This window comes from Micrasema longulum, unplaced genomic scaffold (assembly GCF_059751315.1).
Source record: "Micrasema longulum isolate JH-2025_06_02 unplaced genomic scaffold, ASM5975131v1 h1tg001126l, whole genome shotgun sequence".
Lineage (NCBI taxonomy): Eukaryota > Metazoa > Arthropoda > Insecta > Trichoptera > Brachycentridae > Micrasema > Micrasema longulum.
Genome location: NW_028278314.1, coordinates 144362 through 159759, shown reverse-complemented (window position 1 = coordinate 159759; position 15398 = coordinate 144362). Strand labels below are relative to the sequence as shown.

The window sequence follows — 15398 nt, the reverse complement described above, 5'->3', positions numbered from 1 at the left end:
TTTTCATCTCATAAATGAACAAAAGTGGTACCTTTCGCTCAGAAATATAAAAAATAAAAATGATTAGATAAACATACATTTTAATAAACATCTTGACAACTCGCTTAACAGTATATAAATCTTAGAAATGTCTCGTAGCAGTCTCCTGAAATGGTCTCTTCCCTTATACAAAATCCAAACTTGTACACTTCTCCTGAAAATGGTTTTCGTTTTGGTGAACTTAATATGTTCGTCTCAAAGTTATACGCGTTTTGGGTTTAAATAATTCAATTAATGGGAAAACCTCGTATGAGCATTCTGCTGGGAACTCCTCTTGTATCTGCATGACCAGAAATGTGTCCATGACTCTTGAATAAAATTGTCTTATGTCCGGTACCCTCATAATTAAACAGTGATTATAACATCCAACCTGTTTCTCTGTCTAAGTTCCGGCTGGGGTAGGGACTCCTCAACCACAACACCCCATCAACCAAACCCATTCAAATACTATATTCGAAACCTATATTCGAATATTGATTTAAATGTTTGACTAAAAAATAAATGCTTTAAATCAGTGATTCCCAAAGTGATATATATCAGGGGTTGACTACAACCTGCAAGGGGTCCATGTCAGTGAAAGAAAAAAAATTGGGTGTGTAAGATGTAAAAGGTGTCCCACGATAGTGGATCCCATTTAGGCAGGCCATCACCAAAATGTTGATTTCCTGTAAATATAATAATCCGCCTAACACATGTAGTACCTTTTATGTCATACATAGTTTTTTGTGTATTTATTTTATTTAAAAATGTTACTAAATTTGCATTTTGCCTCATTTTTTTGGTATAAATATGAAATTAATTTTTTTTAAAAAAAACTGCGCTCCACAGTAAACATCTTTCAAAGTGAGTAGCTCTGTGTAGCTTCAAAAATACATTTGAAGTTGATGAATTTGTAAAAATAAACAATATTAGGAAAGCAGGATGTCTACCCAAAAGAGAAAAAAATGGCAGTTAGTCTACGGAGCAAAAAAGTTTAAATATTAATACGTTCATTTGTTTTCTGGACGAGATTTATATTTTATTATACTTTCAAATTTTGTTAATTTTTTATTGATTGTGGGGTAATTGTTATTTCAGTCTATACCAACATCTGGGATGACAATGTGGTACAGTTTAGACAAGAAGAACAAATTAAGAAGACAAGGCGTTGTGAAAGTTAGACTGTCATTCTCTTCTGAGAAAAATTCTCAAGTAGCTACACAGGAACATCGGCATCTTCTTAGAACTCTACTCCTACATGAACTGGAAAACTCGAAGGTGAGGCATTAACCATTGTAACACTTTTTAGAAATTATGTATTGTATATTCATTGATCTGTCTATAAATTAGTCTAACTAAAAGTTTAGTTGTTTTGTTTGTCACTTTAAACTTTACTGCTTATAATGGAAACCTATCCACTATTGTTCTCTTTAAGTATACTTTTTTACAAAGTACTGTGTGGAATGTATCCACCATCTTAAAAAACAGGTTCTGGTGTTGTTTTGTACAATAGGTTAAGAATTTGAATAAAATGTTGAAATTACAAACCATTAAATCAAGCCTTAAAAAAAAGCAACATTTCATGGTAGTAATCTTACCAGCAATTAAACTCGGATGTTTCGTATTTTTGGTTCTGGAACTTGGCGCTAGTAGAAGTCGAAATGTCGAAAAGTAGAAAAAACACTTGCTTAAAATTTTCTTTATTTTTCTCACAAATTTAGAAGAACAATAGTAACAAACAGGACGTAGATGTCATCTCACTGTCTGATTAATCTGACAGTGATTTCAATGCGTTCCCCTTTTATATAGGAAAACAATTAATTGTGTTATGAAGCAAATGGCCAGGGCCAAGACGCCCCTTTTAAAATTAAAGTCGCCTAAAACAAACGGCATAGTTCCAAAACATGACATTAGTTCTATTTCCTTTATAAGATATATTACTCCGCAGCAAATCTGAATATTTATGAGGTTTAAATACGAATTGCGTTGTTCAAAATATTTGTAACAGTGATCGTGGGATAGTGTCGGTTTTGCTTTTAACCCTCTCATTTGTACCACTCAATAATAATAATAATAATCTTTATTAAGATTTTAAGAAAAAAAAAAAAATTACATAGCACAATAATATTAATACAATTTGTACATTGAAAAAATATTTATACACAATCCCTAATAGTAGAGTACAATGTGCCATGTATATAACCCAATATAAGTTTTTTGTTGCATCTATGTATATAGGTAAACCCGTACCGAGATAAATGCTAGTTGTATCTGTATGGTTTGGTATTGGTAGGGTATCGCACCCACAGGCAGCACAGCAGAAAATCCCTAATAGTAGAGTACAATGTGCCATGTACATTACCAAATATTCGTTTTTTGTTGCATCTATCTATGTAGGTAAACCCGTACCGAGATAAATGCTAGTTGTATCTGTATGGTGTAGTATTGGTAAAGTTTAATAGGCACAAAGTTTTTTGTTTTGAATATACATATAACTGTTAATATACCATCGATGTAGGCAGACATAAGGAACATTTTCTCATATAAATTGCAAAATGAACAAAAACGCAGTTATACTCTATGTCCGCCCATCAAAGATATATTTTAATTATAAAATAAATTACTAACCACAAAGTTAGTGCTTCAGATTATTTATTTTATACTCTCTATCTTAAAAATAATATAACTTTGGTATTCTTAAAATTTATTTCAAATGTCATTCTTTTCTTTTTAGGTAGCTCCATACTGGTGGTCCGGAACGTTTTGCATTCAGGCTGAAGCATTAATTCAACAACACGCAGCTTTAAGTGGATTAAGTCCACACGAAATAGCACTAGCGCAATGGACCGTGTTCTGCGCCGTACACAACGAACATCCACTTAGCTTTACACTCTTCACAAACATATTATCTAAACTAGTCAAGCCATTACAGACAGATTTGATTTGCGAGGAAGAAACCAAACTTTTCTGGGACGCGGTGAAAAAACTATTCCCTTCCTGTTTTAGCGTAATAAGAAAAATCAGGAAAAAAACTGCCGGGGACAAGAATGTCTTGAAAACTTTACGAGATGTTTTGACAATATTTGTTTCATTATCCGATTTGAAGATGCCGGAGAGCATTGATGTGTTTCCGCCGAACGTTTACGGTTGGCTAAAAAGAACTGATGATAAACCTATCTGTGATATTATATTTGTTTTGAAGGAAGCCTGTTTACAAGGTGCCTCAGAATGGTTTGTGCATATTTTGGAAAATAATGAATGCAAAGATAAAAGTGAGGAAGGAAGATTGCAACATTTGATTAGAGTTATTCAGCTTGTGAGGTCTGATTTACAGAGAGCCGTGGAGTACTATGATAAAGTATTTGCCGAGTAAGTATTTTTCATGATTTTCAAATATCAATATTTTAAGCTACCTACACCAATACATTTGTAATTTTTCTATCGTCATTATCTTAGTATAAGTAGGCACAGTAAAAGGGTTTGAGTGTTTAGTGTAGATATGCATTTTCACATAGACTTTTAAATGTATTTATTAATTTATTCACAAATAATTTTATTCACATTTTTTGTGACACAAGCCCCAACTCCACAGGACTAATGATGGAATAGGAAGGATGAATAATATAGAACAACAATATATACACGGCGGCCTCAACAACTGACTAATAATAATTTGGAAATCGTCAAGGAGTTTCATCCCAAGGAAAATCCAGTCCTGAGCCTCTTTCTTAAAAATAGATTTTGTCTGTTAGAATACGTTCTTCCAAAATATTAAACACTCGGTGCGATAAAGGAAAGGTGCCTCTGAACAAAAGTCGTGCGGGTTTTGTATCATATAATTAATTTTGTTGTGATTGTAGAACGACATATGTGTAAAAAATGCGACATTGACTTTCTTTTATATTTGATGTTGAAAAGGTTTTATAAAGGCTTTATATTCCAGGTTTCGAAAAGAACATTATGTATAACTAACCCAAGTTTCAAATGGTATACTTTTGTAATTATCAAGTTGTGACATAAAGTGTCAAAAAAAATAATTAACCACTCTCGTGTAATGTTAAAGAAAATCACATAAGACGTTGTTCTACGATCATGATGATTTTCTGAAAAAAAAACCCATACGAACACTTTGCTGAGACCTCTCCCTATTGTTCAACGAAAAGTGTGTTAAAGTCATTTATTAGGTAAAATTGTCTTGCATCCTGCACCTTCATGCACCAAACCAATTATTTTTTGCTAATAAATCTGTGCATGAACTGATATATGTAAAATAAATCTCCTATTTTTTTTTATGTGTAGATATTGTGATTTATTATTGCTAATTAATTTTATTTTATATAATTGAGTAGTAATTAATTGAGAAAAAAGTGTCATTTGCATGCAAATTTTATTGCCAAATAATGTAAATTTTATGTAGTACTTAAGTTTATTCTTCATGTAACTGAGTAATGTTATTTTCATTTCAGAGTTGTAAATTTTTCATATGCAAAGAGCTTGTACATTTTGTACCAATCGAAAATATGTGAGTTAGTAGAGCCCGAGGTTCTCGAAGTCTGTAAAAGTATGAAGAGACTCAGGTACAGTGAAGATACATCACAACACAAGGTCACATTAGCCGATGAGAATGGTGAAGGAAGTCAGCTTGGTGGCCCGAAATTGCAAGGAGAACCTCTAGCAATGGGAACAACTTTGTTTGAACTATATCTTGTACTCCAGCGATTTTTGGCGTAAGTAAATTTAAAACCCTTAAAAATGCGAGGAAGTTTGAATAATCGTTATCAATAAAATTATGTCCAATGTAAAAACATGACTTTACGTAGAAGTAATTGCCCAATTTTAAATATATTATGAAACAACGATGGAAAACACTTAAGTGAAAAGAGTATTTGGAGATAAGTCAGAATAATAACCGTAACTATTTTAAGTTAGAGTAGAATCCTAGCCAACGTGTTTTTTTTTTGTTTATTTTATATGGGATGATACCAATGAAGAAGTTCAGTGGTTTTTTTTTGGAATTTTATTTGCTATTAGACTATCAAACAAAGCCAACATTAAAATGTTTTTCCGAAACTTCACCATACAATTAAATGCTCTATATTTTACAGCGAAAAGGAAAGCATTTTTTATATCCATTTTCATGTAGCACTGAATTTCCTAATTTTAGTTACAATAAGTCGTCATCCATTTTGATTTTAATATCTAGCCTCTTTTACTAAAAACTACAACTGCAATTATTTATCAAGAAATTGGTTTCATGTGCATCTTATGTTTTTTTTATTTTAATTGCCCCAATTACATAGTTCAATTTGTGTTGACCCTATGTATGTTTGAATATTGTTTTTATACATGGCAGAATTACTAAAGATAGATTTTTCTTCATACAATACTTTTGATTAGACTGAGAAGTGCTCCTTTATCTCACATTGTCGGATTTAGTCTACTTTTCACACAACATAAAAGATTCTAGGCAGCGTCAGATCTAACAGGATCTAATGCCCCATCATTTACTGAAAAGGATAGGGAATAAACACTTTGTAAATTATTAACAAAAGCATATTATTCTCCCCTTCCTTGTAAGCAAGTGTCTGGTTATCTGTGCCAGCTCAACCTATTGTAGGTCCGGATCTGCCTTTAACTTTAATTTTCATTGAAGTTATTATAAACAAATGGAAGTTTATTAAGTATTTTTCATTTCTGCATCATAAATTTATTTTATTTATTTAACAATACAAAAATAGAGTTCTTGTTCTTAGTGAGGGATTTCATGGAAAATTTAAGGTTTTACAATATGTACAAATATAAAAACTACCCGTCCTAGTTTCATTTTTAAAAAAATATTTTCAGGTTAGGTCAAGGTCTTTGCCCCGTCGACTGGTCCCAATTTTCCATCTCCAAATTCCACAACTGGTTCTTTGGTGGAGTAGCACAGTGGCTCGACATCGCTGTCTTCAAGGCCTTGACTCGTATAGAGAAGGCTGTAGAGCTGGATGAGCTGGTGCCTGTGGACGCTACAGTTCGGTACAGCAGCTCAGCGGTGGATACCTTGGCCATCTTTTACCAAATAAAAGTCTTCTGGCAGCAACTGGCGTGGCCGGATGTTGAGGGGTCTTATACATTTGTGGCTAAGATTATCGATGTATGTTTCATAGATTTTTATTGTGTTTTGAGTAGTTTACATAGTGCAAGATTTTTATATTATTTTTTAAAACATGACATATTTAAAAAACAAATGTTATGTAATTCCATGAATATTGTACATTTTTAAGTAAAATTTAAAACATGTTTAAAAATAACTTTAACAAGCGTTGCTAAACTAATTGAATAATATTTCTGTTTTCTTTAAAATTATTATGATAACCTATAATACACCATTTTCTTAATATAAAACCTCAAGGCCGGTTTACAAAGATATTTATTTTAATTTGGCTTAAAATTTAGGCAATACTATTTAGTAAAACATTTTGTTTTGTCATATGCTTCAGATTTATTCAAATGATTTACAGAACAGGGGGGTTTTAAGTTTATCAATTTTTTGTGTTTCAAATTGAGTTAAAAATAGCGTAGCATGAAAATATGGATAATGCCATGTAAAATTAATTTCGGTTATGTGCTCAATAACATTAGCAAAAATTATGCGGTTTTTAAAAATAAAACCAGAATGTTAAATATAATGTACCGTTTTAATTTCTAGCATGAGTTGGTTAGAAGATGTGACTCCTTTTGCGATAATAATTTCTTAATAAATTGCTAAAAGCATTTATTTTAATATTGGCCATTTATTGTAAGAATTTATTGGACAACTTTTGAATAGCATTTAACAAACCTATAACTTGATAATGCTGTTGAGAGTATTGACACCAAAAATACATGATACACCTGTTCAAAAAAGTGCAATTAATATTTGAATTGCTGTCAAATCCAAAAAATATTTTTATCAATTTTACATGATTAATTCTTGATTTCTTTTGTAAAAAGGTTGCTTTTATCCTAACTAGAAATAGTACATACATACAAGACTACTAACAGCAAAATCTGATTAATTTATTATTTAATTATTAATTTATATCTTTCTTTTTTCTAGGACATTTGTCGGTGCTGTGTTTTCTACGCAGACAATATGTCAGCAAGAGTTGAAGGAATGGGTGAAGTGACCACGATATATGAAAAGAAGTTCCAAGTAACCACGGAATGGTGTCTAGCTATAAACAATATAGATTATGTAAGGCAAAGTCTTCAGCCATTTGTTGCGGAATTGGGAATGGACGACATAATTAATAAATTGAGCGATATAAAGAGTCCTGTTGAAGCACAGAGGTAAAATTGTATTATTTATTTATGTCCAAATGAATTACGACGCCATGTTTATGTGAAAATTTAATGATATTTGCGTTTTACAGATGTAAAGAGACTTTAGAAAATGTTGTGGAGAATGCAATAGATACAGTTAGAAATAAAATTATTGAGCTTTTGGAGAAAGTCGTTACAAAGGTTAGTATTGTTTATCCCCATTTTCTTAAAACATGTGTAAAAGAACCTCTTCATTAGAAGAAACAGTCTTGCACATTTTGAATATATATTTAATGTACGACATAATAAGGAATTCAATAAGACTCAATTAAGAATTTAGCTCTACCACTACTGGTAAGCATCTTTGTTTTTTTGTATAGTAATAGATAAAAACTCATTGTATGAATCAATTATTTATCGAAAGCTGATCAGTTTTCCAAAATGCTAAGTTTCTTGGGAATCAAACACAGGATCACCTGCATGGTAGCTCGACTTGCAAACCGCAATGATAAATTGTGATTTCTTTGAACTCCTCTAGGAGTGGCTAAATTATCTGACTACATTAAACCCCCCTATAACTTACACTCGTTTAAGATTTTTTCCTATAACGTGTGCGGCAGTTTTTTCCTATAACGGTGGTTTCTAGTATAACGTAGTAGGTCCGCGTCCCTCGACCTTGATAGACACGTTCAGCGGAACTAACATTGATGACTCATTGGCACATCGCTGCTCTGTCCCAGGGATATTCACATAATACAGTCAGGAAGTATGTTCCACTTGGAAAAAAGTATGATCAAGTAAATCGATGCGCACTTTTTTTTATTGTTAAATCTTAACACCCCATCACTTTATATGACGAGCGAGCTATTATTATTATTGGTGCTAACAAGCACCAACTGGGTATCAACTTCTTGAAGTGGTCGTAAACTGTGATATAAAATAATGCATATGTTTTGCGAAGAAAAAATCAACTGCTAGATTATGATCGTAGTACTGCACTATGACAGTTTTTGGGTGTGGTCAACCTTACTCACTTTCAAGTGCGTAATGTAATATTACACTGAGGCATCCGGACCCGGTTCAACGTTTGCGTGGTAGATGTCATACAATATAGATATTGATAATACTTATTTACAAAAAAAGTTAAACTGTCACATTGAACTACCCTGCCTGCAAGTTCCGGGAAGATTAAGTAATTCCGCGCGAGACAAGTCCCCCCTATAACGTTCCCCCCGATAACATGTTAACTATCTCAGCGTTATAGGGGGTTTACTGTATTGTAATTTGATAGTATTATTACTGACTGCATTTATGTTTTCTTGTTTGTTTAACTTAATTATTTTTAAATTACTTCTTACTTTATAAGCTTCAATTTACAAATTTAAATATCTAATTTCCAAATTATAACAAAAGCTCTTTCAGCAGTTCTTTAAATCTTAAATATGTTATAGCCATAACTGAACATTGATTGTGTATCATTTTTATCACTCTGAACCTGAATTTTCTGTGTATATAATAATGTGTATTTCTCTTTTATAGATGATGCCATCGATTTCCCGGTTTTTACTTGAAGGTGCAGAATTGCTTCACCAAGACTGCTCTAGCATGGATCGCGTGATGCTGTATTTAGAAGAGAATCTTGACTTACTACATAGTCAGTTAAATCAAGATAACTTTACTCGGACTTTGGATGTCATATGGGACCAACTCAGTCAGTTGTTGTTCCAACTTGTAGAAACTAATTTAGAGGTAAAAAACAATTTTGTATCAATTGTAAAAAACAGTAATTTTTGTCCCATTGGTAAATAAATTAATCTTATGCTGGTAGCTATCTACCATAAAAACGTATAATATTATGAAGGTTTTTTTCTTATCTCACTTTGGAGTGACTCAAATACTATACGAAAAACATTTTTTATCTGAAAAATTCATGCATTTGTAATGTGCTTGATAAAAGGAACACTCATTCACTACCAGGGGTGCTATTCTGAACCACTCTCGTGGCATGAGATAACAGATTTTCACGTGTATTTTGTATGTAAATACACGAGATAATACAGCCACGAGAGTGTTTGGAATACCAGTCTTGGAGTCTAAGGAACACTCATTAACTAATGGATGGATCATGAGGTCTACCATCAACTCTGAATTCAGGCAAAGAATCATGACCCGGGTTCAATTAAATCTATTTTTAAAAATTGTTATTGGGTTTGGTTAAAGAAAGTCAGAAGAATTATTAAAACATATTAATAAATAGTAAATATGTGTACTTGTGTACTTAAATGTGTTAAATGAATACACTTGTGGGTTTTCGCATTTTTATTTTTGTCGCATTTTTGACTGGGTTTTTGCCAGCCGTGACTCCGTATGTTTTCTCTACATTTTATAAGACAAGGTTTTGATAAGTTTTGAATATGCCATTCTATTGAACTCATTCAGGAGATAGAAAAAAATGGTATTAATATCACTTGAATATAAAAAAAAGCAATTTTCCTGTTTTTGCCTATTACCCTTCACTTATCATAATGCCTGCAGTTTTAGAGATGAATATGATAACAGCAAATAAACAATAATAAGATTTTTCAAATCTCTTCACCGATTTATGTGTTTTTACAAATGAAAATCTTTCTAGAAACGGCGCCCACCTTCGTTCTTCTCCAACTTACATGAATGTCTTAAAATCATGGTCCAGTCATTTAAACAAGACAACACGGAATCGCAATCCAATGAAACACTATCTAGGATAGAATATTTGCTAAAGTTACATGGCTTCGAGACCGCCGAACTAATACATCAGTACTTCTTGGAGAGATGGGAAGAACAAAAGAAATTGACAGAATCCCCATTTGGAATGCTCTCCATAAGAGCAATGTTCACCGAATCTTCTTTGGTTGTGGAAATCATGAATGCCAGAAATCTTTTGGCTATGGATTCTAATGGTAAATAATATTTTTGTCCTTTCTTCGAACATCATGATATATTTATAACTTTTTTAATGTATGGCACTTTTCAATGCTACGCTGGATATAGTCTTTACTGTGTGAGTTTATAGAGATGGCATGAGCTACATATTCATTAAAAATATCACAGTTGACAAATGAGGGATGCAGTGAAAAATTATATTCCAATTTAAAAAAAAAAATCTATTGACATGATTGGATCGTAAATTACGAAACAAACAGCACTAAAAATAACCATGATATTTTTTTTTACTGTGGTAGGTACTCATTATTGTTAAAAAAACGTTTTTACGGTTTTTATTTATTTCGGTCCATATAAATCTGAAATATATTGAAATAAGTAAAAATGATTCTACGCAGTAACCCCAAAAATTGCCATGAATGTTTTTACTCCAAATGATGTAAGTAAATATTTTCTTTGTGAATCACTAAATGAATTTAATCTGCCGACCAGTTTCAGAACACGACTGTTGCTTTGTCAAGGCTTAAAAATAGACCGAATGTTCTGAAACCGGTCGGCGGATTAAATAAAAATATTTAACCATGTTATTTATGGATACAGGAGAAATCATAAAGTTAGTGCTATAAATATTAATATCATATGTATCTTTTTAACGTGATTCTTTGTAAGTTGTATTTGTTCCGACATTTCGGCTACCATTGCAGGAGCCATCTTCAGGGTAAACTGTATGTTTTGAAGAAAAAAATATGAATTTATGTACTGGTAATTTTTACCGTGTCGCAGTTGCAGCCTACACATTCTGTGTCATTTTTGTAGTGCGTATTGCCGGGAGCCATGTTGAATTTATATCAAGCCTGTCGTCTTTGTTTTTGTTATTAGGGTGTTCGTGTATTTCAATTCCCTCTTTTACTTTTCATGCACTGCAATTTCTAAGTTCATGCAAAATCTCTGGTTCCAAAACGAATAGATGTCCTGTGTCTATAAAGTGTTCCGCTATTGCAGATTTTTCAGGGTGCCCTAACGCTTTTTTATGTTCATCAATTATTTTCTTTGTTTTCTTAGTATGTAAAAGTTATATTTTTTATTTTTATTTATTAATTACATTATACATACATTTGTTAAGGACAGAGACACAGTTTATAGCGACACAATCAGGAACGACCCATGTCTGTGAACTTGCTCCGACTCGCTAGAAAATCCGTGTTGAGTCGGGGCACTTGTAATGCTTTCATAACCATACATTCACACACATATATACATATATATTCGCACATATATATTTGTATTATATTTTATACATACATTTACATATATATTAAGTTTATACACATCATTGATACTTTATACATCATTACATTTTATATTTATATATACATATTAATCATTTACCAGTTAGTCCACATTTGATCGCAGAAATCCATTCCTGTTCGAGCAAACCAGTTACTCAAACCAGATTTGAATTTCGAAAATGACTCAGATTCCTTTGTCACCTGATCCAGTAAATTAAAAATTCTTGGACCTACCAGAGAGAAATGTCTCTATGTTTGGGACAAGCATATTTTTTATACTTAATTTTATTTTATTTTACAGGAAGTGTAGACTCGTTTGTAAGAATTCATCTACTACCAGAGGATTTGTTTGCCGGAACTATTCGACCTAAGACCCAAACACATAACAAAAATCAATTTCCCCTTTACGATGAAGTTTTTAAAATGTAAGAATCTTTTTGTCAAATTGAAATTAAAAGTACTAGAACATATTATGCACATTTGGCCTTGTGGTGTAATATTCAGCGCGTTTGCCTGCCATGCAAGAGGTCTCGGGTTCAATTCCCGACATGATTGATATGAAATATTTATTTAAAAGGGCATTTTCACACTATAATATTTCATAGTCCCTTGACCTGAAGTGTAAGACTGGTCATCTTACCTTCATGTAACAAAAATGATCAAGATAAGCTGCGATTGGTGTACCAATGCTGTGCCCTATGCACCATTAGGTGCGGAAAGGGTATGATGGTGATGACGATATCACATTTTTAATGTGTTCACATAATTATATGTTTTTTCCATTTATTTTTTTATATATTTATAAATATTTTAGGCGTATACGCCCAATGGGCATTTTTAAAGACATATTTATGCATAGAAAATTATTATAAAATAAAATTGAAAGACACCATGGTATATAGTAGACTTGGTGGGAGTGGAAGCGGGAGAGAGGTGTTTATAATTTAATTTGATTCAGTGATCGTATGAAAGAAGACAACTTGTTATTAAATAAATCAAGACTGGTATGTTTGTTGGTAGACCTAAGAATTCTGGGCATAGGGGAATGAAAACTATAGTTAGTTTTATGGTTATCGGTATGAAAGAGTAAGTTTATCTGAGGTTTCTAGTTAGGATATTTTATTTTATTGAGCTCAGTAGTTCAGGCGCATCAAAGAGTGAGTTAAGAGTTTTAAATAGGACTATCAAATATCATTGGATTAAATCAAATTAGTAGTGGAGTTTAAATTTGGGAAATATAAATATGATGTTAACAAAATTTTAATATGAACTTTTTTGTGTTTTTCTTTTCAGAGTTTTAACACCTGAGCAACGAAAATGTACCCAAGGTTTAATAGTTTTCAATGTGAAAGACAAAGACATGTTTGGAATGTCAAATCAGTATCTGGCCGAAGCTTTTGTACACTTTAGCGAAGTTCCAGAAGATACTACCGATATCAAGAGCCTTCCACAAGTCCACCTTAAATTATCAAGACCAACTAAACTTGGTATGTTCTAAAAAATATATATATTTGAGATCAAAATTAATATTTTCATCCTGGATGTAATCACATATGCACAAAATTTATGATTTATTTACTTACTGAAATAAAACAGCCGCGAGTTTATGTTTTACTTACTATTATCCATAAGTTCGTCTCTATTTTTTTCTGCTTATGTTGGTAGTCGGCATTACATACGAATGTTTGTATTTTAGTTTGACAGTTGCCTTCTGGCTGGTTTGTTTGTTTTTGATATTCCGAGCAAGTTATAAATATGTTTCCATATAATTAAACTAATTTGGTTGAATCAACATGTTTCATAAACTTTTTTAACAATTTGAATGAACATTAAGATATTCTGAAAGAAAAAAAATGTATACATGTGTGTATACCATTTGTTTGAAAATAATTATTATACGAGTAGTACATATAAAATACAAAATATATTTTATATCCACAGAAATTAATTCTAGTAACTTAAAAGTAAATCAATCACACAATAATTATTTTGACTGAATGTCTTTTGTTTTTCATTAGTACATATTTCAAAGAATAAATAAATAGAGTTTTTAAAAAAAAGTGTTTATATATTTTTTATATAGGAATGCAAGTTTGAACCAGAGTTACAAACTTCCATCAAGCTGAAATCGGTAGATTTGTTCTCAACTGAAACAGTTTTGCAAACATGAATTACTGTTAAATTAAACTGTTACTGTTGCTGGAAACAGTTTCACATCGCTGACCTGATTTTTTGTTTTCGATGGGGGGTGGAGGTAGTCACGGATTTACCACGCTGCTTTGAAAACTGTTTTTTTACAAAAAAGTTTGAAATATCATAAACAGTTAGAAAATTGTGATGAGCGGCGGGATGAAGGGGTGACTATATGGTTGTCATAAAAATAACAAATTGTTCAAGATATTTTAAAATCGGTAGAATTACCATCGAGTTCTCCCAAATCCGGTAGAGTTGGCTACGCTGGTTTAAATTTCTGTCAAAATTATTCTTTGAATTCCAAAAAAAATGTGCTGTGTTGCCATTGTTGAAATAAGAAAGTAAAATAATTAGGTACTGAAAAGTTTTTTTTTGTAGAAAAATGTTTAAAGTCAACATTTTTTAAAGAAATGACGGCTTAAATCGTCAGTCCAAAAGACATTGGTAGTGAAAGAACAGCATTTGAAATTAAAGTAATTATATGGTAGTAGGAGATATTAATTGTGTCCCAATAAAAAATAGTTAGCAAGAAAAGTGGCCCATTATGTTAGTAAAATAAGATTTACTTCAAACAATCAGCTATGGTCCTATTTGAAGTGAAATATTCCAAAAAAATTGGAAAGCTATGATATTTGTAAATATAAGTGGAATGAGAAAAAAGTGTCCATGAAAGCATTAAATAATTATTTTATTGTGATTGATTTTTTTACAGAAGGGGACGCCATTAAATCTTTGGAACATAGACAAGGAGATAAACAAGCCAAGGAGTTCCTTAAAAAACAAAAACAAAAGATAGGGTTGCCACACTGACTATATGTTCGTAACAACATGAAGAGATCTCTTAACAACTTAAACAAATAATAATTATATTGACACACAACTGTGCTCATGTGACTATACTAATTTCTATCTAATTATGTTTTAAGTCTACGTATACCAGGATTTTACGTAAACTACAAACAAATTTCCTTTGTTTATTATAACAACAAAAAGCATTTTTCTTAGTTTAATAAAATGGAGAGTTACATAGTTGAAATATAATACTTTTTACATAATTGTCCCAGTTTTAAAGGTAATTCGAAGGAGATTTTATGCATATTATATTGTATATTTAACTTAGAATCTAGTTGTGCAGTTGGAAACATTGTGGGTTATGAATATTAGGTCACATCTTTATTCCTATTTTTAAGTATGAATCACCATTGACCATTTTAAAAATTGGATTTATAGTGCAGCGTGCGGTGATTTTCCATAAGCCATTGATAAAACAAATATATATCATATTATAAATTACTCTTTTCTGTACCATTTGTATTATTTTTCTATAAAACATATTTCTACAATAATAATTATTTAAAATACAACCACTGAATTTTTATCTGCTTTATGAATCTTCTTTTAATTTCTTATAGTACTATTTATTTATTCATTACTACAGTACATATTATATTAAATAAAATATTAACATTTTCCAAACTCTATACGACCAAAAGCCCTGTGTTGAGGTGGGATAAAATATAATGGAAAAGTGTACATATTTAAAAATAAAAATTATAACGATTTTTTATCACTATCTGAACAAGATGCTGCTGTATGTGTGCAGCTTATTATTTATTTATTAACCGACGGACTTATGCAGTCTCTTTTAATAAATACAGGTACTAATCAAATAAAATACAACTTAATAAA

General features: G+C 31.5%; 1 protein-coding gene across 2 annotated transcripts in view; it reads left to right on the top strand.

Annotated features, from left to right (window-relative positions):
- Positions 1-14968, top strand: part of stac (C2 and C2B_Munc13-like domain-containing protein staccato) — a 44494-nt gene extending 29526 nt beyond the window's left edge. For both annotated transcript variants that reach the window (XM_088233573.1, XM_088233574.1), the window contains 11 exons: positions 1117-1296; positions 2753-3387; positions 4485-4745; positions 5863-6154; positions 7100-7332; positions 7416-7506; positions 8845-9054; positions 9938-10244; positions 11818-11941; positions 12810-13003; positions 14422-14968. In XM_088233573.1, coding sequence (XP_088089699.1) covers positions 1117-1296; positions 2753-3387; positions 4485-4745; positions 5863-6154; positions 7100-7332; positions 7416-7506; positions 8845-9054; positions 9938-10244; positions 11818-11941; positions 12810-13003; positions 14422-14519 — 2625 coding nt within the window. In that variant the 3' untranslated portion in view covers positions 14520-14968. The remainder of the gene's footprint in view (positions 1-1116; positions 1297-2752; positions 3388-4484; positions 4746-5862; positions 6155-7099; positions 7333-7415; positions 7507-8844; positions 9055-9937; positions 10245-11817; positions 11942-12809; positions 13004-14421) is intronic.
- The last annotated feature ends 430 nt before the right edge of the window (positions 14969-15398 follow it).